General features: G+C 39.2%; 2 gene segments (V, D, J or C); both read right to left on the reverse strand.

The window, feature by feature from the left end:
• The window catches only part of LOC110540899 (immunoglobulin lambda-1 light chain-like), a 592,635-nt gene that overhangs the window by 445,510 nt on the left and 119,784 nt on the right, over positions 1-27,341 (reverse strand).
• Positions 4,627-5,182, reverse strand: LOC132648645 (immunoglobulin lambda variable 4-69-like). The segment is given in 2 exon segments: positions 4,627-4,949; positions 5,062-5,182. Coding segments are annotated over 2 exon segments (402 nt in total).

The raw sequence follows: 27,341 nt of genomic DNA on the forward strand, positions 1-27,341 counted from the left end.
AAAATCAGGTGTCCATAAGTGTTTGGATTTATGTCAGGGTCTTCTATTTGATTCCATTGATTCACCGGTGTGTTTCTCTACCAGTATCATGCAGTGTTTAGTATTGTAGCTCTATAGTACAGCTTGAGATCAGGGATCGAGATACCTCATGAAATTTATTTTACTGTAGAGAACTGTTTTAGCAATTCTATGTTTCTTGTTGTACCATATGAAGGTGAGAATTTTTTTTCAAGTCTGTAAAGAATTGTGTTGGTAATTTGATGGGAATTGCATTGAATCTGTAGATTGCTTTTGGACAGATGGCCATTTTTACTATATTAATCCTGCCCGGCCATGAGCATGGGAGATCTTTCCATCTTCTGATACCTTCTTCTAATTCTTTCTTCAGAGACTGGAAATTTTTTCATACAAGTTTTTGACTTGCTTGGTTAGGTTCACTCCAAGGTACTTTATGTCCTTTATGACTATTGTGAAGGGTATTGTTTCCCTAATTTCTTTTTAGGCCCTTTTGTCTTTTGTATACAGGAGGGCTACTGATTTTTTTTGAGTTAATTTTTTTATCCAGTCATTTTGCTGCAGGTGTTAATCAGCTGTAAGAGTTCCTTGGTAGAATTTTGGGATTACTCAGGTATACTATCATATCATATGCAAATCGTGATACTTGAGTTCTTCCTTTCCAATTTGTATCCCCTTGATCTCCTTCAATTGTCTTATTGCTCTAGCAATGTCAGTGGCTTTTATGAAGTTTTCTATAGGAACAGAGAGCAGGCACTTTGAGCCTATGTAGATATAGCCATGTGGTAAGAAGACAGTTAGGAGGCTGTACCAGAGGATTTGTGTTCTACTTTCCTATCTGCATGTGCCATTGTGGAAATGGTTGCTGAACCACAGAATACAGTAATACACAGCCTCATCCTCAGGCTGGGCCCCTGTGATGGTGAGGCCAGCCTTGTTTCCAAGCAGGGAGCCTGAGATTTGGGCAGGCACACCTGGATGTAGGTTGTTGGTACCACCTATAAGACCTGTGGGTAGCTGGTAAGTTTTCTGTTGGACCCAGTTGGCATAGTTGCTGGTTGTTACAGCCCCAGTACTTGATCCACAGGTGAGTGTGACTGTCTCTCCAGGAGATTTGGAGATTGAAGATTCCTGAGTCACAACAGCCTGGGACATGGCTCCTGTAAACAGGTGAGAAATCCAGTGGTCAGCAGCAAATCAGAGACAAGATGTGCAGTTATATTCTCACAGCAGCCCAGAAGGCCCTCCTGACCTTTGTGCAGTGAACCAGGAGTGTGATCAGAAGAGAAGTCAAGGCCATCACTCACAGTCCAGGTCTGTTGTTTTCAAAATCACTCAGTACCAGGTAGTGAAACAAGCTTACTATAACTCCTATCACAGGCAAGGAGGGGCCTATTAATGCAAATGAGCTCCTCTTCCAGGAGTCAGGCAAAAGCTACTCAGTTGACACAAGTTATTGATCACATTGAATAAGAACCAAGGCCAGAAACATTACTCTCCAGCTGCCTTTGCTTCTCCAGAGCCATACACATATGCTGGCAATGTCCCAGAAAGACATCGGGAATAAAAATCATGTTTCACCAAGACTTGCCCTACTCACAGTGTGGAGAAATGTTTCAATATACAGGCCAGTAGAAAGGAATGAAAAATAGGAAAGAAACAAAATAAAAGCAAGAGCTCAGAGTGAGTAGGCTAATGATGGGAAAGTGACTTGTCCTTTTTTCTTCATCACTTCATGGTAGAAGATGGATGTGTTTAGTACAATTAGTTTCAACCTGCAAAATCCACTCATCATTAAGTGACATTGCACAACACCAGGATGAACTGGGAATGGACTGACAGGACAAGGTGGGAAAGTTTCAAAGCAAATGAGTCTCTGATACACTCCTGGAGGTAGCAAACATTTTTAAGCAGTCTATTTTAGAGTTATCACCAATTTTTAAAATCATTGTCATTCTGCTCCAGTATATTCATGGATTAGCACATGGGAATACAAATACATGGTAGCATTATTGATGGTTCAGATATCTCTAATTTGTGTAAAGTAATAACGAAACTATAGTTTGCTACATAGTGATGCCCTGCACAGACTGGAAAGATCAAATGAGTATAAACACAAACATACAACTGGGTTTTGATATCACCTTGTCAAATAATTGATGATTGTTAATTCAGCCTATAAATGCATGGTTTTTATTTTTCAAGTTGTGATGCAGTTTGAGCATCAAATCAGAAGATTACTAGATCCATTCTTTGTAGGCTTAATAAATATGTAAGTGAAAATGCAGCATGATAAAATCTAACTTTCCATTTTGTTAAATTATATGTATGTAAATGCATATATCGGCATAGATGTGTACCTGTGTGCTAACATATTCAAAATTGAATTTTAATAGAAATTATATGTGGTTTCACTTTCAAAACTTTGTGTTTAACATGGATATGTTTATAAATATTCCTGATTACAAAACTTGTTTCAAATATACAACAATGATGTAATTCTAAAAATGTTATTAAGACCAAGCCTATATTAGAACACTTGCACAAAAGTTTATTAATAGAAATATGGTTATCCAACAGGATTGGGTTGCATATTTCTTGCTTTTGTTTCTGTGATTATATAACATATGGACATTTCTAAGACAGTATCAATATTTGGATGCATGATCTGGACCCATTGGATGCAAAGCCTGTTTGGGAGCCTTGCATTTCTATCAAAACCAGGGCTACCCCCAGGACTCAGGGAGGGAGAGGCAGACAGACCGCTGTGAGTTTGAGGCCATCCTGGTGTACAAGGTGATTCCTGGGCAGCCAAGGCTACACAGGGAAACCCTGTTTTTTGTTTTTGTTTTTTTTAAGAAGGAAAAAAGAAAAAAGAAAAGAAAGAAAAACCGAAAACCACAGCAACATTTTTATGGTGTATGGAAAAAAAGAAAACATGTAGAGAAAAATCAGTTAAATCAAAAAGAAAAAGTGGCTACATGGCATAGCAAAAGGAGAGGAACAGGTGTGGACAAAACAAGGAAATGAACAAGCCTCCAGCCTTAACTCTTCCAAAGTTAGATGCTGTTGTTTGGAGGAAGTGTGGTGTTGCTGGGGGAAGTATGTCACTGGTTTTAGGATGTGAGTGTTTAAACCCTGTGCCCTACCCATTTTGTTCTTTATATTTGAAATGTGAACCCCCAGGTTACGCTCCTGTTAACAAGGTTAGAAAAAATGTTATACCATTTGTAAGTAAGGACTCAGAAAGGTGGTCAACTGAAAAAGAACCCATAGCAGCTCTCAGAAAGTCCTGTTCAGGGATCCTGACCAACAGAGATGCCTAGCAGGCTGGAGGACATGTTGTGAGCTTCTCACTAAGAGTTGGCATCAGAGGCTTCTCCAGGAAAAGGATTTTAATATTGTTGGCTCTCAAAAGCAATGAGTCCTTATTCTGGTGAAACAGGATCCTTAATAGGAATTCTCCTTTTCTTGTCTCCCCACATGGTTTTTTATTTTTGGTTATTTTAAAACCTTTTTCTAAATTTTATTTTTTATATTAGTTACAGTTTATTAACTTTGTATCCCAGCTGTAGCTTCCTTTCTCCTGTCTCCCCTGTATCCCACAATTCCTCCCTCATCTCCTCCCATGTGTGTGTGCCAGCCACTGAGTTCATATCAGAGACAGTCTCTGTTCCCCTTACTAGGATATCCACTTGGGTACTGAGCTGCCATGTGCTACATATGTGCAGGGGTTCTAGGTTATCTCCATGCATGGGTCTTGGATGGAGTATCAGTCTCAGAAAAGCCCACTTTGCCTTTATATCTTGGTTCTGTTGGTCTCCTTGTGGAGCTTCTGTACCCTCCAGGTCTTATTATCTCTCCTTTCTTTCATAAGATTCCCTGCACTCTGTCCAAAGTTTGGCTAGACTTAAGGTGAGAGTTTAAAGATGACCTGGATGTGGAAAAAAAGGAGGGCCTCAAGGAAAATTGCAAGATTGCATACAAGCATTTTTACAGAGAGTAAAGCATATGGTTGGCACTTTGACCTTTCTTCAAAGATTCTTGGAAGGCTTATTCAGTAAAGAGGGAGTTGAAGAAAAGACATGGAGAAGCTCATGTGCATTCAAACACAATGAGAGCCCTTGCAAATATTTTGATTGTGTTTTCCTAGCTCTAGTGGGCTACTCCCACATCCTCTTTAAATGTTATTGCACTGTGCTTATTGAAAATTTTCAGAGTTTCTTAGGACATAGGATAAGAAAGTTATTTTACTAAAAGTAGACATTCCACTGATCTTTAGTGAGAGCCTTAGACCCACTACTCCACTTAAAAGAAGAATAATCGTATCCCATTCAGCTATGTACACACAAGATTTGACTTTACATAGTCATCAATGTTACAGAGCAGCACTCTTTCTAAAATCCCTGCCTTTTCCCTCTGTTGCCTCAGGAGTTCAGGAGAAACTGCTATTCTTTTGATATATCCCCTTGAGTAATAAACAGGAAACCTCCAATGATTTTGATAGCTAAGAACTTCATATGGTTCTTTTCAAAACCATAGGCCAGCTTTGATAGCTAGACAGCGCAAACAGTTCTTGTCCTGCTTCCTCATTTATCTGGCTCACTGTGTTTAACCATATTGTCCGTTAATGGTATAACCTGCACCACAGAAGTAGGCAGCCTCATCCTCTGGCTGGATGTTGGAGATGCTCAAGTAGCGGTCAGCCCCAGAGCTGGATCCGATAAAACGATCAGGAATCCCATCCCCCTTTTTGTGGCTTCCATCTTTCTGAACATACATCAAATACTTAGGAGCCTTGTCTGGCTGTTGCTGGTACCAGCCAATGGTGTAGGTGCTGTGCTCAGTACTCAAAGTGCAGGTGAGCTTGGTTGAGGCACCAAGGGAAGCAGAGGCAGAGGGTAACTGAGTCAGCACAGGTTGGGAAAAAGACCCTGAAAATAGAAAACATTGTTACATCCTGGGGTTAGATAAGAAGGGAGAATATATCTGACTGTCACATGGCTTCCCTGAACTGGGGATCTGAGTACAGATGACTCTTCTGACCTGTAAAATGAAGGAAGAAGAATAGGAGAATAGTCCAGGCCATGTTGCAGACACCACTGAGCTCTGCTGAGACAGACATGGTGCAGGTCTCTCTTATCCTTCAATACTTCTCAAAGAAGTGATAGGGCCCTTTATGCAAATATTTATTGGTCAAGCAAATAGCTCCTTTCCTGTGTGTACCATGAAAAGTCTGGTTGTCACTTCCTCCCTGAGTCTCCCCTAGGGACCTTATTGGCCCCAGCTGCTGGGACTGTTGAATAGTGAGCAGTCAGGAGAAATAGATATTTGTGTTCTCTGCTGACATTCTTTAGTGGCACCTATAGGAACTCCTCTGACCAGGTTAAAGACTGTGATGTCTGTATTCACATGACTTCTTGCAAGGCTTTTATGACAAAACTGTTTCTGATCAAGGTCAGAGGACTTGCATCTTCTGGGGCTGACTTTTACATCATCTGTTCTGTTTGTTTGCTTCTCAGTGGGAACAGTAGGAACAGTTTAATTTATGAGAAACTCTTTATCTAGGAACTTCTCCTATACAACTTAGTACAAATAAAATTTCTCCATGAGACCCTTGTCATAATTATCAAGAAACCAAGCTTTTCTTCCTGTCTATTTAATTCTTCAGCCCACTGACCCATAGAGACAAACGCTTGGATATTTGTATTTAGTACCCCAAATATTATACCGCAGAACTCCATTGATAAAATAGTTGACAAATATATTCCTCATTGTGAACCTGACTAGAATACAAATGAAGGCAGAGGTTTCCATTCACCTCTTATCTCTGGGGAGTCAACATTAGAATGACAACTGCGCCTGGTCCTTGGATCACACTATCACAGGACAGTGCTTACAAGAGACTCAGGCCAATGTATGTTTATGTCTTGCTTCTCCATCTGTAGCTCATTCTGCTGAACACCACTACAGTGTAGAATGCAGTAGTCCTCAGTCTTGTAGCCCCAGAACCCTAGAGCAACATTATATTTAAGGAGAAAAGTGATAGGACAGTGAGATCACATGTAAATTTTTGGGCGAATCTAGGCTTACAGGTTGGCCAGGCTACTTTTGGATCCAGGTTGGAAAGGGATAGTCAGCAACTACTGAATAGAGTCATTCCCCAGCATCACCACCACATGGAGTGTGTGTGGGGAGACCCTGAAAAGAAATACCTGTTAGATAAACATCAAGACACAAGAGGGGCCATTCCAAAGACAGGCCTCTTTAATGTCTATGAAGCCTGGAAGAGATAGGTAGGAAATGAGGACAGATAAGAAATGGGGCAGGTGCCCAGGTCATGGTGTAAAATGTCCAGAAATCCACAGCCTCCACAGAAGCTGATGGACTCAGGAGTTCTCAGGGTATTGGGTAAACAGGAATTGTTGCAGTATGAGTCTTCCATTGTTACCATCACCAGTAGTACATTGCATCTCTTCAGCCCAGGGGACAACTCTCCTGCCAGGGAGGCTGGATCAGCTTTGAGGAAATACTGCTGAGCTAGGAACTCTAATTCTGGCCAGCAAACTTGGTCCAGGAGTTAAACATGAGTCAGGAGTCAGCTTTGGGCCAATTTTTGAAAAACAAACAGTGCCCCCTGCTGGCCCATAGATAATTTCTTCAACTATCTTTGTAATGAATTTCAATTCTCCAATTATAGATTCCTTAGTTCCTCTATAAAATTGCTATTAACTTTATTTTTTAAAAGTTAAAATTCAAGGTTGCCCATGGCAGTTCAGTATCCAAGTGGGTTCATAGTGATGGGAACAGGGACTGTCTCTGACATGAGCTGATTGCCCTGCTCTTTGATCACCTTCCCCTGAGGCTGGAGCAGACTTACCAGGCCACAGAGGAAGACAATGAAGCCACTACTGATGAGACCTGATAGGCTAGGATCAGAGGAAAGGGGAGGAAGACCTCCCTTATCGATGAACTGGGGGAGAGGTATGGGTGGGAAAGAGGGAGGGAAGGTAGGGTTGGGAAGGGGATGTGGGAGGGAGATACATGAGGATACAAGGTGAATAAACTGTAACTAATAAAAATAAAAATAATTAAATATAAATGAAGATATAGAGTAAATATCTTTATTTATAAATAAATAGAAAATAAATATAAGTAAAGAAATAGAAAAAAATTTCAATTTTATCATTTTAATTTTTAACATTTTCATGAATTCTATGCCACTTTTGGTAGGTTTTTTTTTTCTGATTCAAATGTACCTGCCATTGTTTATCAATAGGATTTTGTGCTTTCTTAGTTAAAAAAAAATCTTTACCTTATTACTAAAGATCGTGATCCAACTCAGCTTTGGTGTGTGTGGGCTGTACACTACTCATTAATACCATAAGATTTCTGATGTATGATAAAAATGATGTTTTGTCATTTGAGTATTGTGGCACTTAATTCTCTAGAGTTTCATTGTCAGACCTGAAATAATCTGCTTTTTGGTTCATTTATTTTCTCCACTACTTGTTGTATTTCTTGGGAAATATGAGATATTCCTTGCTATGGGAATATTTATTTTCAGAATTTAAGGTTCCTGTGATCTTACTAGACAATAGTAACCCATACAAATGTTTTTGTCACAAAGCAAATCTCTGGTTATGGCCCATGTTGAATTTACTGATTAATGCTATACAATGTAGAATTTTTTTTTTCTGAAGGTATTATTGTAATGTGGTTTGAGAGCCTGAGAGTGTGTGTTATTCTAATTGGTCACATGCTATTCTTTATAAAGGACTATTCTTTATAAAGGAAAAGAAGAAAAAAGAATTATTGGGCCATAGGTGTTGACCAGTAACAGAAACATGATGAGCATGTGTGGAGACTCGTGTTCAAGACCTGGAGCGGTAAAGTACGAGGATTTTTGAAGGTATAAATTTTTACTAGATTTATTTTTATAATAAATTACTTGTGTTCCCGTATACATGAAGACACGCACACATGAAAACACACACACACACACTCACTGTTGGATCCCCCTGGAGCTAGAATTGCAGGCATCTATGAGCCACCCTACATGGCTGCTAAGAATGAGGTTGAATCTGCTGTAGTATGTCCTCTTAACAACTGCACTGTCTCTCCAGCCACCCAAAATATTTTAAAATCATGCTTCTGTTCTAAAATAATCTTACTCAAAGAAAATTTGAACACATCAAGCTTGCTATATCAATGCATCTACTACATTGTATAAACATACTGTATCAGTGTAATGACAAAGCTTCATGAAGAAGCATATTTTTATTAAGTCTAGACTATTTTAAATGGTTAGTATTTCTTTTATTAAGCACTATTTTTTTTTCTGAAACATTCTGTGTGAGAAAGTTTTATTAAGCCAATTCAGACTGTAAAGACTCCTCTAGCTGTCTGACTAAGAGGAAGCTTTCTGCCTGGGAAAGACAAAGGAGTGTAGGGGTTCAAAAACAAAACGCTTCAATCACTTCACAATTATAGAAGGTTAGAAGGTTTGTTCAGTGTACAAAGATCATTCTATAGAGGAACCAAACTGTTTCTACACATCAGGACCGTTTCTCACTGGAAAATGGGGCCCCTTGTGCTGTTGCAATACACTTTATCAGACATGTTTACCAGCAAATATAGCTCCCAAGTGGAAGAGGTACAGGGACAGGACAACCAGAGAATTTTAAGGTTATTTCAGTCCAATAAGATAAAAAATATTTCTGTGTAACTGTATTTATAACCTAAATATTTTAATTGGCAGTATGTCATGGAAACTATCATTCCCCCAAATGAAAACATTCTAATGTGTATCCCTGGAAAAAGAAGACTATTTAGAAGGAAGAAAGACTGATGAGGTCTTACAGGAAAGCCCTTGCAATTTCCATTTGCTCTCACTGGTAGGAGAATTAACATCAATTCATCCCGTGATATGCTCAGGAGGGGTAGTCATGACCTGCTTTACTTGAAGTCTACCTGTATTTCCCTTTCATTACTCAGCCAGAAAATGGTTAGTGAGGAGGAAGCTGTAGCTGAGCAGGATATAAATGCCTTTATCCTCACAGGCAGTTACAGTGGAGACAGCCTCCATGAAAAGCTTTAGAAAAGTGCTCTAAAGAGAATGTTTTCAGTATGCAGTACTGATAGATAACTTCACTACATCAGTCCCAGAGAAACAGCCCAAAATGTGCCAGGCCTGAGGGCAGTGTCCTGCAGGGGCTCAAATGAGCATGCATCGTTATGAAGAGGGTTAGGTTGATCATGTTCAGTCTCTAAGCAATTTTTCCAGTACACCTAAGAGTACTGGGTTCTCAAGATGTTGTCCATAATCCTTATGTATTGCACAAAGGGCTTGTCATTTCCTCAAGCCCACGTAATATACAGGGCCATGGGCTCACATTCCTGCATATATGCACTGAGACACCCTCTCATGCCTTCCCCACAATGATGGACCCTGACATCTTCAAGGACAAAGAAAAAAAATAACAAACTAAAACAACACAGAAAGCATTTCTTACCATAAGTAGATTCTGACATGGATTTGAATCACAAAACCTGCAATTGAAACACTGGATGCAGAATAGAATTAGATATCCAAGTCCTCATCCAATAATGTTGGGTGTGTAAGACCCTGGGGATGAATTCTCACTTGGAACTCCTACACTAGGTTCAGCACAGAAGGGTTTTTGTTTGCTTCCTTGTTTTCTTTTGTCACAGGGTTTCTCTGTGTAACCCTGGCTGCCCTGGAACTTGCTTTTATACCAGGATGTTAAATACCATGAGGTAAACTTGACTGATCTCTATTCAACACAGTTTATCTCTTAGTTGCTCCAAAGCACATAATGCCTTTTTCCTGGTCTGACCTATTATTCTCTATCTCCGTCACAAAGTCAGGAGATAGGCTTTGAAGCAAATGTGCTTGGATGCAAATGTACTTGGATCTAATGTGGACAGCCATATCTCCGCTCAAGATCAAGCTCTCAATGAAGCAAAACAGCAAAACAATTTTTCTACATTATTCATACCCATAATATGTTTAGATATCTATAAGGCTGAACTCAGTGACTTACACATATACATGTAATTTGTGTGTGTCTCAAGATCAGAGCAGACAAACTGAAAAGCTTAACAAGTATTTTTTCTCTTAAAAAGCCATCATCTGAGCCTGTAATTTTGATACACACCTTTGAAACCAGCACTAGGGTTACCTCTTAAGATTGTAGGCAGCCTTGTGTATGAAGTGAGTTCCAGGACAGCCAGGGCTACATACTGAGAGCCTGTGTTGGGGTGGAAAGGCAGTAAGTTTCATACAATATAATCTGTAACCTAAAAGTCTTCAAACAAAAGTACAAAAACTCTAGCAGGATTGTCCCAGCTTGATGGAGCAGAAGGAAAAGCAGATCACAGACAGAAAGACTATAGAGGTGTATTAAATTCATTGTATTGAGGTATGTTTTTGTATATTTGATTTTTAACTTTTAACTGGAAGTGAGCTAAATGCTAACAGATTCTGGTATTGTAATTTCTATTGAAGAGTCTCCCATCTAAATGATGTCTCCTGTTTCAATTTACATAATCTATAATTGGTAAATAAAGAGCTGAAGAGCCTATATTGGGTGGAAGAGATAAGGTTTCTGGGCTAAGAGGAAATGACCATGAGGATGTCATGGCCATGATAAGTCTCCAGGAGGAGAAATATAGAATAACAGCAGCCAGGGTGAGAGTATTTGGGGCATGTCTTGGAAGTAGACAAGGTTAGCATTGTCAGGTTAGAACAGATAAGAATCTGCCCAGCTATAGGGATTAAGGATTTTAATAAATGGAAGAATTCTCTGTATCATTATTTGGGAACTACAATAGGATTAGAAAAGGTCACAATTGAACACCATCAAGCTTCCTTTTAGTTGAGCATTAATTCCTTTATGTACAACTAAGGCGTGAGCTATATTGGCTAAATGATTATTCAGGGTCTGAGCAGTCTGCCCAGTATGACTCATGGCTAATGCCCTGGTGGTAGCTCCAACAGCCGTCAATGAGATGGTAGTAACAATGGTGGCTGTAGTTCCAAGATCCCTTTTCTGTCTGAAGAGAGTCATAGCGTGAGGGGCATCAATGGGCACAGGCACCCAGTGAGGCATGCGAGTAACCAGGGCATACCTAAATTTACTAGCATTCCAGCATTGGGCAAAAAAGCAAGTATCATTACCACAATTACTTGGCTCTATCTGGCTAATAATGAATAAAAATGGGGGATATAGACAAACAGGTGTGGGCTTATAGGAAATATTATGAGAAGCCTTAACCCCTCGTTGGAACATCCTGCATCAGTTCTAGAACTAGAAGGATTGACTTCGTGCAGGAGCAAATTGATACCCTATGGCAAATCGCTCAACCTGGCTGTCAATGAAAGTATGCTGGACTTTGTGTCTCTAGCATACAACATGAGAATTTTTCCTGTGCTGCAAATCTGTCTAAACAATTGTCGAGCTATATTATAGGTAATTGGACTGGAGATTTCGATACTACGATGGAGCGGCTGAGAGTGGCCATTGTCACAGTAAATTCTACCGGAGTGGACGCAGGACTAGCCACAGGATTATCAACATGGATTGCTGCAGCCATGAATCATCTGAAGGAATGTGCGGGCATGGGAGTGTTAGCAGGCCTTCTGGTGTTGGTCTCCTTGGTTTGCCTGTGGTATATATGCAAGATTAGAGTCTCACAACAGTGTGATGCAGCCATGATCATTCAGGCCTTTACAGCCATTGAAGCAGGACAGTCTCCCCAAGCATGGTTGGATACCATAAAAAGCTAAAATGATACGCTCAGGATGCGAGGCTAAGCACTGCACTCAGGGTCAGCCGCTTTGGACCCAGAGAAGAGCATGTCTGATTGCATGCGGGTTGATGCCCCAGGTCCCGCCTCTGAGAAAAAGGTATCAGACGGGTCTGATGCTCTTTGGGTGGATGACACCTAAATGAACATCTGTACAAAGTCCCAATTTATTTCTAATATCAGAGATCAGACCTCTACTCTTGCCTGATGCATCTAAAACAAAAAGGGGGAACTGTAGAGAGCTGCGGAATGCTATGCCTTAAAGATGGAGCTGGTTTCTGCCTTCCACCTTCCCGATGGTGAGTGCTCTCTGTCATAAACAATTCCACATTTGGCTAAGGCTGAGGATCTGGCTTGCTTCCATGTATGTGGACCTATCTGCATTGCCCCCATGGCACGCCTGGGTTGGCTACCCAGAGGCTATTTAAGCTGTGGGCTGGCTTTCCCCGGGGTCCGAGGATTGTTCAATGTTCCTGAATAAACTGCATTGAAAAAAAAAAAAAGAAAAGAAAAGGTCACAATTTAACAAAAAACTGCCCTAAGTAAGTAAGTAGGCTTGGAGACACTATAGAAACTAGAGGAACTGAGACGAAGTGCAGCTTCGATCTCTAGTTTCCCTTCCAAATTGTACAACCAAAGAGAATTACAAGTTCAAATCCCTTGCCTTACATTGAAAAGCTGGCCCTGCACTCTGTGGCTTTTCTGAGTAGAGTCTTTCACTGGATGGCAAAGTAGTCAGATGTCTGTGGTTGGAGAAATGGGAGAAACTACTGATTTCTTATTCTTACCGGCTTTACCATTCCTGAGGCTACTCTTTGTCCTTTGCAATAGACTTTCCTAGTTGGGACCTCATCTTGACTTTATGGCCTATTTCCTACTGGGGAGTCTGGAAAGAAGGGGGATGAGAGTTATTTAATTGCATGTTCTGTTCATGGTTTTATGCAGGATATGGGTGGCCAGGATGAGAAAGGTTGAGATGAGTTGGAATTTTATGGTGTGTTTCTGTGTGTGTGTGAGATCTCTTCCATCTTATGAAGTTATGTAAAACTTGTTTAGATATTAAAATCAAAGGTTCTGAATTCAAGTCAGCAGTGGCCATTATCCAATGTACATGGAGGCAAGATTTAGACAAATCTGAGGAAGTGACCAGATGGCAGGGGTGTTCCTGTGGTCTATCATTTGCAGCTATCATAGATTAACCTGCAGAATCAACCATATATGATTTGGAGCATTCAATTAGAAAATCATGTCAGATGAAGAAGTAAGGTAAAAACAGAAATCAAATTCAGCCACCTGGAGGTTCCTCTTGGGCTTCTGATTGACCACGTGTGTCTATAAGGTAGGAGCCTCAAGATGCATGAAGAGTTCAACAGAAACAAACTTATAAATTTACTCCACCATATAAATATACTGAAAGACAGAACTAATCAAAACAAAGCAAAAACATAAACCCCACATGATCATCTCATTATGCTGCAGAAAAGACATTTTACAAAATTCAATATCTATTCATAATAAAAATCCTGGAGAAAGTAGGGATACAAGAGACCTATCTCAATATAGTAAGGGCAATATATACCAAATACACAGCTAACATCGCCCTAATGATGAGAATGGGAGAGAAAGCTATTACTAAGAGGCATTAGAGAGATCATATGGAAACTCACTATTCTAGAAGCTTCTTAAAATATACGCACATATGTAGTGTTAAGATATAATACATTCAGTAGAATTGTTTGGTAAATAGGCTTCTGACTTTCAGAGAATTCCATTAAAGACGGGTAACTTTTAAAAAAACTATTTATTGATTTATTGTAAAGAGACAACATGACCACAGCAACTCTTCTATAGAAAATATTTAATTGTGGCTGGCTTACATCTACAGAGACTTACTTTCCTCTGGCCCCTATTCCCTTGGGACTACATAGACACTCTCAGAACCAAACTATCTCCCTCACCCTGTCACTTTGTGCTAACCACCAATTCATGAGGCACACAATCCTGGGAACATTTTAGCCATACTTGTTGGGAATCAGGTGAGTAAACTACTTTACTTCCTGTTTTCCACTGCAATTCCCCAGTCTCACCTCAGTGCATTAGACAACCAACTGAAGAGGCCTACCTCTACATCTAACTCAACTCAATGCAGAATCCATCGATCCTCTTTGATAGAGGAAGATTCTGCTTCCTCCTTTCTGTGGAGTCTCTTAGTCTACCCTTTCATGCTAGCACATACTCCTTCATTTATGTCAGCCTCTAATACCTAAAAACACACACTTCCTAGTTCCCTGGTGGCTATATCTGGCAGGGACTCAGAGACACTCTCTACTGGGCAATCCACACCTCTCACACCCTCATAAAAATCTAGAGAGAACAGCAGAAACAAAGGAATAAAATATCTATGCAGTAAAAATTCTAGTTATTAAGACTCAACATCTAGAATTGTAGTCATCCCAAACCCAGATACTTAGACACACCAGTATAAAAACAACCATATAACAGCCAGCACAATATGGATTCACAAGGACCTAGAGACACAGTAGATCCTGAGAAAAGCAACATAACTGAAACTGAAGACATGTACTGCAAAATATTTATAATTAATGTGTTCAAGAACCTTGAAAAAATATAAATAAAACAATTGATGAAGTCTACATAAACTCAAAACAAAACAAAAACAAATACAGTGAAATACAATGAAGAAAACAAGTTGTTGAAGGTTGAAATAGAATCTCTAAAGAAAGCCCAAATTAAGGTAAAACTGGAAATGAAAAATCTTGGTAATCAAACAAAATGCTCAGAGGTAAGCCTTAGCAACAGAGTACAAGAAGTGGAAAAATGAATCCAGACGTTGAAGACAAAATAGAAGAAATGGATACCTGAGTCAAAAAATGTTATATCTATAAGCAAGCACAAAACAACCATGAATTATGAGACATCCTGCAGACTAAATAGTAAAAAGAAGAAGAAGAAAACCAGGACAAAAGCATAAAATTATTTTCAACAAAATCATACAAGAAAATTTTTCTAACCTAGAGAAGAAGGTGCCTCTGAAGGTATAAGAAGTATGCAGAAAACTAAATATATTAGAAAAAAACCCAGTAATTCCTCACTCCACATAATAATCAAAACACTAAATAGATAGAGAAAAAATATTAAAAGTTAAAATCACCAAATAACATGTAAAGGTGGACTCGTTAGATGAGCAACTTACTTCTCAATGGAAGGGTGAGAACACATGTTATACAGTCTCCAAGAGACCACAGATGTTATCCCAAAGTATTAAACCAATTTTTTTTAAATAGCAGTAGTTGGAGAAAATTAGACATCCCATAAGAATATTACATATTGTCCTGACAAATTTACAAAGTATGTCTCTACAAATCCATCTCAACCAAAGGTACTAGCGAGAAAACAGCAATCAGAAGAGGTTATTCACACTCAGGAACACAAGTAATAAATAAACTCAGGCCAGTAAATCAAAAGATAGAGGAAAAACACACACCAGAACAACAAAAATAGAAAGAATAAACACCGCCAATTTATATTTCTCAACATCAATGGTCTCAATAGCAATGGCTAACAGAATGGATTTAAAACCAGGATCCATTCTTCTGTTACACCCAAAAAACATAACTTAAAATGAACAATTGATATCACCTCAGAGTAAAAGGACTGAAAAAGAGATTCCAAGCAAACAGACACAAGAAGCAGTCAGGTATAGCAATTTTAGCATCAAACAAAATAGAATCCAAGCCCAAACTAATCAGAATAGATGGGAGAAATACTACATATTTATCAAAGAAAGAAATCTACCAAGAGAATATTTTAGTTCTCAATATTCATGCGCAAAACAGAATGGCACCCAAGTTTATACAGAAAACCCTACTATGGCTTAAATCACAAATTCACTCTCACAAAGTGATAGTGGATGACTTTAATACCCCATTATCACCAGTAGACAGTCCATAAGTGGAAAAATTAAGTAGACAAATGCTGGAGCTAACTTATGTCATAAACCAATGAACCTAACAGATGTTTTCAGAGCATTTCATCCTATTACAGAAGGATATTCCTTCTTCTTTCTCTAAAATTTACCATATACTTGGACATAAAGCAAATCTCAAAAGATACAAAAATTTTAAAGTAATACCCTGCATCCTATGTGAGCACAGTTTAATCATGTGTTAAAAAAAAAAGGGATATAAAACAAAAAAACAGCAGGAACAACAGAAAGTTGACAAACTCACAGAAATTGAACAACTCATTACTGAATGAAAAATCAGTCATGATAGAAATTAGGAAACAAATTAAATTTTTCCTATTAAATATAAATGAAAACAAAACATGGCCTAACTTAGAGACAGTTCTAAGATGGAATTTCATAGCATTAAGGGCTCACCTCAAAAACTGAAGAGCTCTCATATTAGTAAAATTGTACACATGAAAGTTCTAAGAAATAAAAGAAAAGAATCTGTTAAAGGATTAGATGACAAAGCATAATGAAACTCCAGGCTTAACGGGGTAAAATGGAAATATACTTACAAAGAAATAAACAGAATACAGTCAATGAAAAAAAAAACTGAGAACTCAATGAGAAAAATCAATCAGATTCATAAAACTTTAGCCCAACTAACCAAAAGGTGGAGAGAGAAGATTCAAATTAATAAGGTTAAAGATATGACCTAGGCTGCCCACACAGATATAGCAGATGGACAGCTTGGTGTCATATGGATTCCATAGAAGGAGAATAGTGTTTGACTGTGACATACACTCTGTTGCCTGTTTCTGATCACTTTCCCTGGTGGAGGTATCTTGCCAGGCCACAGGGGAAGAGGATGCACTCTGTCCTGATGTGACTTGATAGGCAGGAGTGGGTCAATGTGTGGGGCTCCCCTTCTTTGAGGAGTAGGGGAGGAGAAATAGGGGAAACAGAGAGGAAGAGTGGCACCAGGAGGAGAGAAAAAAGGGAGCTACAAGTGGGTGCAAAATAAATAAATAAAAACAAAATTTGAGATGAAAAATAGGACATAACAACAGACAATGAGAAAATATGAAGGATGTACTTTAAAAATCTGTATTTCACCAAATTGGAAACCTAAAAGAAAGGGTCAATTTTCTCTGTACATACTAAGTGAAATCAAGATCAGATGAGCAACTGAAACAGACCTAAAACCCTTATTGAAACAGAAGCAGTAATTAAGCCTCCCAACCTAAAACAGCCCAGGGCCAGATGGGTCCAGTTCAGAACTTTACCAGGCCACCAAAGGATAGTTAACACTAATATTCCTCAAGTTAATCCACAAAAGGGAAATGGAAGGAACATTGCCTTATTTCTTTAAGAGTTCACAATTACCCTGATACATAAACCACAGTAAGGGGAAAAACAAACAAACAAACAAACAAACAAACTACAGACCAAATTCCCTTTTTAACATAGACCCAAAAAGTCGCAGGAAAATACTTGCAAACTGAACATAAAAAGACATCAAAGTGTACATCTACCATTTTTGTGCCCAGTTTTCAAGACCCTGAAAGACCACCAGGAATCGACTCAGTTGCAAAACACATGAGGGTTTATTGAATACAAGTTCAAGCTTGGGCAGCAAAACTCCCAGGAACAGCAGGAGAGGAATGCAGCCAGAGCTCTAGGGAAATAGGTTATTTTAAAGGGAAAAACTGCAAGCAGGGAGGTACATGCTTTGGCATTACATAAAGAAATCATTTTGAGATGTATAAAGAAATATGCCCACAAGTAATATCCACTAGAAAGACAACTGATTTCTTATTGGAAAGTTTAAAAGCAGAAAAATGGTCCTGGAACAATGTTTCACTATCTTGAGGACCATGTATATCTTCCTAGAATACTATGAACAGGAAAACATGCTCCTGTCCTGTTCCCTGTCTTCTCCTACTTCTGATGTCAACCCTGTTTGTCCTTCTGAATGAAGACTAAGCTTCTTCCCTAGGGTCCTCCTTGTTGTTTAGCTTCTTTAGGACTATAGAATTTAGTAAGTTTATCCTATAATTTATGGCTAATGTCCACTTGTAAGTGAATATATACCTTATGTGAGTTTCTGCTTCTGGGTTACCTCACTTAGGATGATCTTTTCTAGTCCCATCCATTTGCCTGGAAATTTCATGATTTCCTTGTTATTAATCGCTGAAAGTCTTTACACAAGCCTTACTTTCTTTCAAAGTAAACCTCACAGCCATATGCACTCTTCTGTCAGTAAGGAATTATGGCACAATTTTATAATTTAAGTTCTAGGGAGAATAGGTCTTGAAAATGGGGCAGGTAGGAGAGCAAAAAGCAAATTTTCTTGTCAACCTCTCTTCTCAGCTCTAACTTCACACTTCTGCAAAAAAATATTTTTCATAATTTACAAATGCAATAATGATATTTTTCAGTGCCAAAAAAAGAGAAATGATGAATGTGGCTATAATAAAAGCAGATTTCAAATGTCTAAGAAAAATATATTATTATTTTCATTTTTATTTTAATCAGGGGTCATTCACTTATATCCCACCAGTAGCCCCCTCTCACTTTCCTTCCCAGTCTGACCCACCCTCCCTCAACTCTTCCCTGCCCCCTTACAAGTCCCCTGACAGGGGAGGTTCTTGTCCCCTTACACCTGACCAGAGCTTATCAGGCATATTCCTGCCAAAGGGATTTTCTCCACCACAGGATTCCAGGAACCACCAGAAACTAACTCCAAACACTTAAGATAGCCCAATGAGTAGAGGCAAGCATAAAAGTTCAACCAACAAAAGCCAGAGTGATATGGCATCTCCAGAACCCAGTTATCCAGGGGCAAGTAGTCCTAGACACCCCAGCATAATTGAAATTCAAGAAGATGACCTAACATCTATGATCATGAAGAGGATAACAGAGGAAACGAATAAAATACGTAAAGAACTAGAGGAAGATAAACTCAAACAGATTATGGCCATCTGTAAAGAAATACAGGAAGTTGCAGCCAAACAGTTTGTGGTCTTTAGAGAGAAAATGCTTAAATCACTGAATGAAATTAAAGAAACAGAGGATTGTTCAAACAAACAGCTGAAGGAATTGATGGAAAAGCAGGAAAATACAGTCAGACAGGTGAAGGAAATCAACAAAAGCACTCAAGATTTGAAGACAGAATTGGAAAAATTAAAGAAAACACAAATGAGGAAATTGTGGAGACAAAAACTTAGGGAAGAAAAAAGGAACTACAGAGGTTAGCATAACCAATAGACTACAAGAGATAGAAGAAAGAATTGGGTGTGGAAGATACAATGGAAGAAATTGATGTACCTGTCAAAGAAAATGTTAAGTCTAAAAAATTCCTGACACAGACCGTCCAAGCAATTCAAGACAACATAAAAAGACAAAACCTAAGAATAATAGGAAGAGAGGAAAAAGAAGATTCCCTCCTCCAAGGCCTAGAAAATATTTTCAACAAAATCATTGAAGAAAATTTCCCCAACATAAAGAGGCCAATAAGAATACAAGAGGCCTACAGAACACCCAATAAATAAGACCAGAAAAGAAAATCCTCCCACCACATAATAATCAAAAAAGTAAGTATACAGAACAAAGAAAAAATACTAAAAGCTGCAGGAGAAAAAGGCCAAGTAACATATAATGGCAAACCCATTAGAATCACACTCTGGCTTTTGAACAGAGACTATGAAAGTCAGAAGGGCCTGGATGGATATCATGCAGATCCTAAGAGAACACAGATGTCAGCCCAGGCTACTATACCCAGCAAAACTCTCAGTCCCCATAGACGGAGAAAACAAGAAATTCAATGTCAAAAGCAAATTTCAACAATACCTACACACAAATCCAGCAGTACACAAGACACTAGAAGGAAAAATACAACCCAAGAAAACTAGCATCTGTCAAGAAAACACAGGAAATAATTAACGTCATTACAGTAAAACAAAAAGCAACCAAGCACACAACCTTATAACCACAGCCAACATCAAAATCAAAGGATCTAACAGCCACTGGTCATTAATCTCTCTCAACATCAATGGACTCAATTCTCGAATAAAAAGAAACAGATTAACAGAATAGATACGTAAACAAGAACCAACAATCTCTTGCATAGAATAAAAACACCTAAGTCATAAAACAGACATTACCTGAGGGTAAAATATAGTAAGATGGCTTTCCAAGCAAATGGACCCAAGAAGCAAGCAGGAGTAGCCATTCTAATGTCTGATAAAATAAACTTTCAACCAAAATTAATAAAAAGAGACTTATTTTTCACTTCACACTCATCAAGGGAAAATTCCATCAGGAAGACATCACAATCCCGAACATCTATGCCCAAAATACAAGGGCACCCATATTTGTAAAAGAAACATTGATAAAACTTAAACCACATATAGATTCCACACATTAATAGTGGGAGACTTCAACACCCCACTCTCAACAAATGACAGGTCAACAAAACAGAAATTAAACAAAGAAACACGAACTCTGACAAAGGTCATGAATCAAATGGACCTCACAGACATTTACAGAACTTTACACCCAAACACAAAAGAATTTACCTTCATCTCAGCACCTCATGGAACATTCTCCAAAATAGACCACATAATTGGTCACAAAGCAAGCCTCAATAGATACAAAAAGATTGAGATAATCCCATGTATCTTGTCTGACCACCATGGAATAAAGCTGGATCTCAAAAACAACAGAAATAGCAAAAAGGCTATACACACATGGAAACTGAACAACTTGCTACTAAATGACAGCTGGGTCAGAAAGGAAATAAAGAAAGAAATTAAAGTCTTCCTAGAACACAATGAAAATGAAGACACAACATACCCAAACTTGTGGGACACAATGAAAGCAGTGCTAAGAGGAAAGTTCATAGCACTAAGTGCCTTCAAGAAGAAATTTGAGACAGCTCATTCAAGCAACTTAATGGCTTACTTAAACCCCTAGAATAAGAAGAATCAGACACAATAAAAAGGAGTAGATGGCTGGAAATAATCAAACTCAGGGCTGAAATCAATCAATTAGAAATAAATAAAAAATTCAAAAAAAACAAAGAAACCAAGAGCTGTTTCTTTGAGGAAATCAACAAGATCGACAAACCCTTAGCCAAGCTAACTAAAAGGCAGAGAGACACCACGCAAATCAACAAAATCAGAAATGAAAAGGGGGACATAACTACAGACACTGAGGAAATCCAAACAATCGTTAGGACTTGCTTCAAAAGTGTATATGCCACAAAATTTGAAAATCTAAATGAAATGGACAATTTTCTTGATCGATTCCAATTACCAAAGCTGAATCAAGACCAGGTAAATCAATTAAATAGTCCTATATCCCCTAATGAAATAGAAGCAGTCATCGAAAGTCTCCCATCCAAAGAAAGCCCAGGACCAGATGGTTTCAGTGCCAAATTCTACCAGACTTTCAAAGAAGAGTTAACTACAGTTCTCTTCAAACTATTCCACAAAATAGAAACAGAAGGAACATTACCAAACTCATTGTATGCAGCCACAGTCACCTTGGTACATAAACCTCACAAAGACCCAACCAAAAAAGAGAACTTCAGGCCAATCTCCCTTATGAACATTGATGCAAAAATACTCAACAATATACTCGCAAACCGAATACAAGAACACATCAAAGATATCATCCACTATGAAAAGTAGGCTTCATCCCAGGTATGCAGGGGTGCTTCAATCAAAATATGGAAATCCATCAACATGATCCACCATATTAACAAAATGAAAGAAAAAAAACCACATGATAATCTCCCTAGATGCTGAAAAAGTATTTGACAAAATCCAACATCCATTCATGTTTAAAGTATTGGAGAGATCAGGGATACAAGGTACATATCTAAATATAGTAAAGGTGATATACAGCAAGCCTATAGCCAACATGAAACTGAACGGAGAGAAATTTAAAGCAATACCACTGAAATCAGGGATAAGAAAAGGCTGCCCACTCTCTACAGATCTCTTCAACATAGTTCTGGAAGTCCTTGCTAGAGCAATATGACAGTTGGAGGAGATCAAAGGGATACAGATTGGAAAGGAAGAAGTCAAATTATCACTATTTGAAGATGATATGATAGTATACATGAGTGAACCCAAAAATTCTACCAGGGAACTCCAACAGCTGATAAACACTTTCAGCAAAGTGACTGGATACAAAATTAACTCAAAAAACTCAGTAGCCCTCCTGTATACAAAAGACAAAAGGGCTGTTAAAGAAATTAGGGAAACAATACCCTTCACAATATCCACAAATTACATAAAGTACTTTGGTGTAACCCTTAGCAAGCAAGTCAAAGACTTGTATGAAAAAAATTTCCAGTTTCTGAAGAAAGAATTAGAAGAAGATATGAGAAGATGGAAAGTTTTCCCATGCTCATGGCTTGGCAGAATTAACATAGTAAAAATGGCAATTTTACCAAAAGCAATATACAGATTCAATGCAATTCCCATCAAATTACCAATACAATTCTTTACAGACCTGGAAAGAAAAATTCTCTACTTCATATGGAATAACAAGAAACCCATAATTGCTAAAACAATCTTCTACAACAAAAGATCTTCTGGAGGTAGCTCCATCTCGGACCTTAATTTGTACTATAGAGCAACAGTTTTAAAAACTGCATGGTACTGGCATAGAAACAGAATGGTGGAACAATGGAACCAAACAGAGGACCCAGAAATAAACCCACACACGTATGGACACCTGATCTTTGACAAAGACACCAAAACCATTCAATGGAAAAAAAGATAGCATCTTCAACAAATGGTGCTGGTCCAACTAGATGTCTACATGTAGAAAAATGAAAATAGATCCATACTTATCACCCTGCACAAAAATAAAGTCCAAGTGGATCAAAGACCTCAACATAAAACCAGACACATTAAATCAGTTAGAAGAAAAAGTGGGGAATACCCTAGAATTCATTGGTACAGGAGAAAACTTCCTTAACAGAACACCAACAGCACAGGCTCTAAGAGCAATAATCACTAAATGGGACCTCATGAAACTGAAAAGATTCCTTAAAACGAAGGACACCGTCATCAAAACAAAACGATTGCCTACAGGCTGGGAAAGAATCTTCACCAACCCTTTATATGACAGAGGACTCATATCCAGTATATATAAAGATCTAAAGAAGCTGGAAAGCAACAAACTAAGTAATCCAATTAAAAATGGGGAACAGAGCTAAACAGAGAACTCTCTGTAGAGGAATATCAAATGTCAGAGAAACATTTAAAGAAATGCTCAACCACATTGACCATTAGGGAAATACAAACCAAAACAACCCTGAGATTTCACGTTACACACATCAGAATGGCCAAGATGAAAACCTCAAGTTACAACACATGCTGGAGAGGTTGTGGAGAAAGGGGAACTCTCCTCCACTGCTGGTGGGAATGTGAACTTGTACAACCACTCTGGAAATCAATCTGGTGCTTTCTCAGACAACTTAGAGTAGCGCTTCCTCAAGATCCATGCATACCACTCCTAGGCATATATCCAAAAGAGGCTCAAGTAAACCATGTTTGTAGCAGCTTTATTTGTAATAGCCAGAAGCTGGAAACAGCCCAGATGCCCCTCAACTGAAGAATGGTTGCAGAAATTGTGGTACATCTACACAATGGAGTACTACTCTGCAATGAAAAATAAGGAAATCATGAAATTTGCAGGTAAATGGTAGGACCTGGAAAGGATCATCCTGCCTGAGCTGTCCCAGAAGCAGAAAGACACACACGGTATGTACTCACCCATATACACATATAACATAGGATAAACCTACTAAAATCTGTACATCTAAAGAAACTAATCAAGAGAGAGGACCCTGACTAAAATGCTCAATCCCCATCCTGAAAGGCAAAGAGAATGGACATTCAGCATCTAGAGAGATTACCATGTGATTTTTTTTTCTTTCATTTTGTTGATATGGTGGACTACATTGATGGATTTCCATATATTGAACCACCCCTGCATACCTGGGATGAAGCCTACTTGGTCATAGTGGAGACTTTTGATGGCCGCTTCTTTTTTGGGGGGAGATATAGGACTATTTAGTTGATTTACTTGATCATGATTCAGCTTTGGTAAGTGGAATCAATCAAGAAAATTGTCCATTTCATTTAGATTTTCAAATTTTGTGGCATATAGATTTTGAAGTAAGTCCTAATGATTGCTTTCATTGTGTCCCGCAAGTTTGGGTATGTTGTGTCTTCATTTTCATTGAGTTTCTTTAAAGAAAATTGTATGTGTTGAGGATTGCTTTGTGACCAACTATGTGGTCTATTTTGGAGAAGGTTCCATAAGGTGCTGAGATGAAGGTAAATTCTTTAGTGTTTGGGTGTAAAGTTCTATAAATGTCTGTGAGGTCCATTTGATTCATGACCTTTGTCAGAGTTCGTGTTTCTTTGTTTAATTTCTGTTTTGTTGACCTGTCTTTTGTTGAGAGTGGGGTGTTGAAGTCTCCCACTATTAATGTGTGGGGATCTATATGTGGTTTAAGTTTTATCAACGTCTCTTTAACAAATGTGGGTGCTCTTGCATTTGGGGCATAGATGTTCGGGATTGTGATGTCTTCCTGGTGGAATTTTCCTTGATGAGTATGAAGTGTCCTTCCCCATCTCTTTTTATTAATTTTGGTTGAAAGTTTATTTTATCAGACATTAGAATGGCTACTCCTGCTTGTTTCTTGGGTCCATTTGCTTGGAAAGTTATCTTTCAACCTTTTACCCTCAGGTAATGTCTCTCTTTGTGCCTTAGGTGTGTTTCTTGTATACAGCAAATTGCTGGGTTTTGTTTACGTGTCCATTCTGTTAATCTGTGTCTTTTTACTGGAGACTTGAGTCCTTTGATGTTGAGAGAGATTAATGACCATTGGCTGTTAGATCCTTTGATCTTGATGTTGGCTTTGGTCATAAGGTTGTGTGCTTGGTTGCTTTTTGTTTTACTGTAGTAAGGTGAATTATGTCCTGTGTTTTCTTGACAGAAGCTAATTTTCTTGGGTTGTATTTTCCCTTCCACTGTCTTCTGTAATGCTGGATTTGTGTGTAGGTATTGTTGAAATTTGTTTTTGACAGTGAATATCTTGTTTTCTCCGCCTATGCGGACTGAGAGTTTTGCAGGGTATAGTATCCTTGGCTGACTTCTGTGTTCTCTTAGAGTCTGCAGGATATCTGTCCAGGCCCTCTAGCTTTCATAGTCTCTGTTGAAAATTCAGGTGTGATTCTAATGGGTTTGCCATTATATGTTACTTGGCCTTTTTCTCCTGCAGCTTTTAGTATTTTTTCTTTGTTCTGTATACTTACAGTTTTGATTATTATGTGGCAGGAGGATTTTCTTTTCTGGTCAAATTTGTTGGGTGTTCTGTAGGCCTCTTGTATTCTTATTGGCCTCTCCTTTAAGTTGGGAAAATTTTTTCAATGATTTTGTTGAAAATATTTTCTGGGCCTTGGAGAAGGGAGTCTTCTTTTTCCTCTATACCTATTATTCTTAGGTTTTGTCTTTTCATATTGTCTTCGATTTCTTGGACGGTCTGTGTCAGGAATTTTTTGGATTTAACATTTTCTTTGACAGATACATGGATTTCTTCCATTGTATCTTCTACACCTGAGATTCTTTCTTCCATCTCTTGTAGTCTGTTGGCTATGCTTACCTCTGTATTTCCTGTTTTCTTCCCTAAATTCTTCCTCTCCATTATTTCCTCCATTTGTTTTTTCTTTAATTTTTCCGGTTCTATCTTCAGGTCTTCATTTGTTTTGTTTACTTCCTTTACCTGTCTGATTGTAATTTCTTCTTTTTCTTTTAGTTCCTTCAACTCTGTTTCTTTTATTTCTTTCAGTGATTTAATTATTTCTTCTCTGAAGCCCACAAACTGTTTGGCTGCATCTTCCCGTATTTCTTCACGGATGGCCATAATCTGCTTGTCATTAACATCCTCCATTTCTTTACGAATAGCCATGATCTGTTTGGTTTTATCATCCTCTCATTCTTTACGTATTTTATTTGTTTCCTCTATTATCCTCTTCATCAGCATAGATGTAAGGTCATCTTCTTGATTTTCTATTATGCTGCATTGTTCGCCCCCGGATGGCTGGGTTCTGGAGATGCCATATTGCTCTGTCTTTTGTTGGTTGAGCTTTTACGCTGACTTCTACCCATTGGGGTCTTTTAAGTGTTGGCTGTTATTTTCTGTGCTTCCTGGAGTCCTGAGAATCCCCTTGGCCCGAAGATGATTTTTCCTGAAGGAATCCTCCTCTGCTTTTTGGGTATGGTCACTGTATGTCCAGTGTTTCTCAGTAATTGCCACTGCTCATTTCAGGTGTATAGACCTGAGTAGTAGCTGTGGTCTTTGTTAGGTGGGGGAGAGGGGCTTACCCATAGAAGTTCTTACCCATAGAAGTTCTCAAGACAGCTGCCTCACTGCTGGGTTTCTCGTTATAAATTTCGTGAGCTGCTGCTGTTGTTACAGTTTTCCAGGTACAGTCCTCTTGAAGAACCTGCTGTTTTCCTAGCTGTGGGGTTTTCTCCCAACAGGGAAACTCAGTCTGTTATCCTGGAGCACACAGTTCTGTCCAGGAAAGTGAGAGGAGTGCCCAGCAAGTCTCTGGGCCAGAGGCTGAGTGCTCTGCTCTGGGCCTGGAGAATGTGCACCTAGGTTGATTTGGCACCTGGGGGTGCCGCTCTGGTCTGGTGGCTGGTAACTCAGGGCTCCACTCTGGTCTGAAGGCTGGGTGCCTCACTCTGAACCAGAAGCTGTGTGTCCCTGTCTGGGATGTCAGCTGCGGGCACTGCTCAGGACCCAGACTCTGTGGGTGCAGCCCTCTTGAAGGACCAGGGATTCCCACAGTTTTGTCAGTCCTACTAGGGATAACTGGTTGATCCTTGGCACAGTATGTGAGGGCTGCTGTAATGGCTCTCTGGCTTTTGTACTTCTGAGGATGCAGCTGTGTGCCCTAGGGGTACTCAATAATGGCAGCTGAGCACAGCGCTCCTGCCTGCATTAGAAAGCTAGAGCCTAGAGTCTGTGTGAATCCAGAAAGTCTTTTGGCACTGGGTGTCCCGAGCATTAGACTTGATGATCCCCCCCCCCGCTGTGGGGTTTCCTCCTGCCAAGGACACCCAGTCTTTGCTTTGGGGACCACCATTCTGTTTGGGGTGGCGAGTAGAACCCACAGGCACAGACTCCTGCCCGTGGCTCCGCCTTTCTTGTCGTTGGGAGCCTGGGCGTCTGCCTAAACTGGGTAATTTTCCCGAGACCTTTTCGGGGTGGTGGTATCAGCTGAGTGCTCCCGAGATCAGACCAGCCGTTCCCCTCCCTGTGGGTTTGCACCGATAGTGAAACTGAGTCTCTGGTGTCCTGGGGCCCACAGTCCTATCTGAGGCGACGAATCAGGCACACAGGCAGGGCTCTGTCCCGAGCCTGAGTTCCCTGGTTCTGGCTCTGGGCTGGCTCCTGGGGCACCCCTGGAACCTGAGTCTTTTC

The sequence above is a fragment of the Meriones unguiculatus genome, chromosome 17 (assembly GCF_030254825.1).
Source record: "Meriones unguiculatus strain TT.TT164.6M chromosome 17, Bangor_MerUng_6.1, whole genome shotgun sequence".
NCBI classification, from domain to species: domain Eukaryota; kingdom Metazoa; phylum Chordata; class Mammalia; order Rodentia; family Muridae; genus Meriones; species Meriones unguiculatus.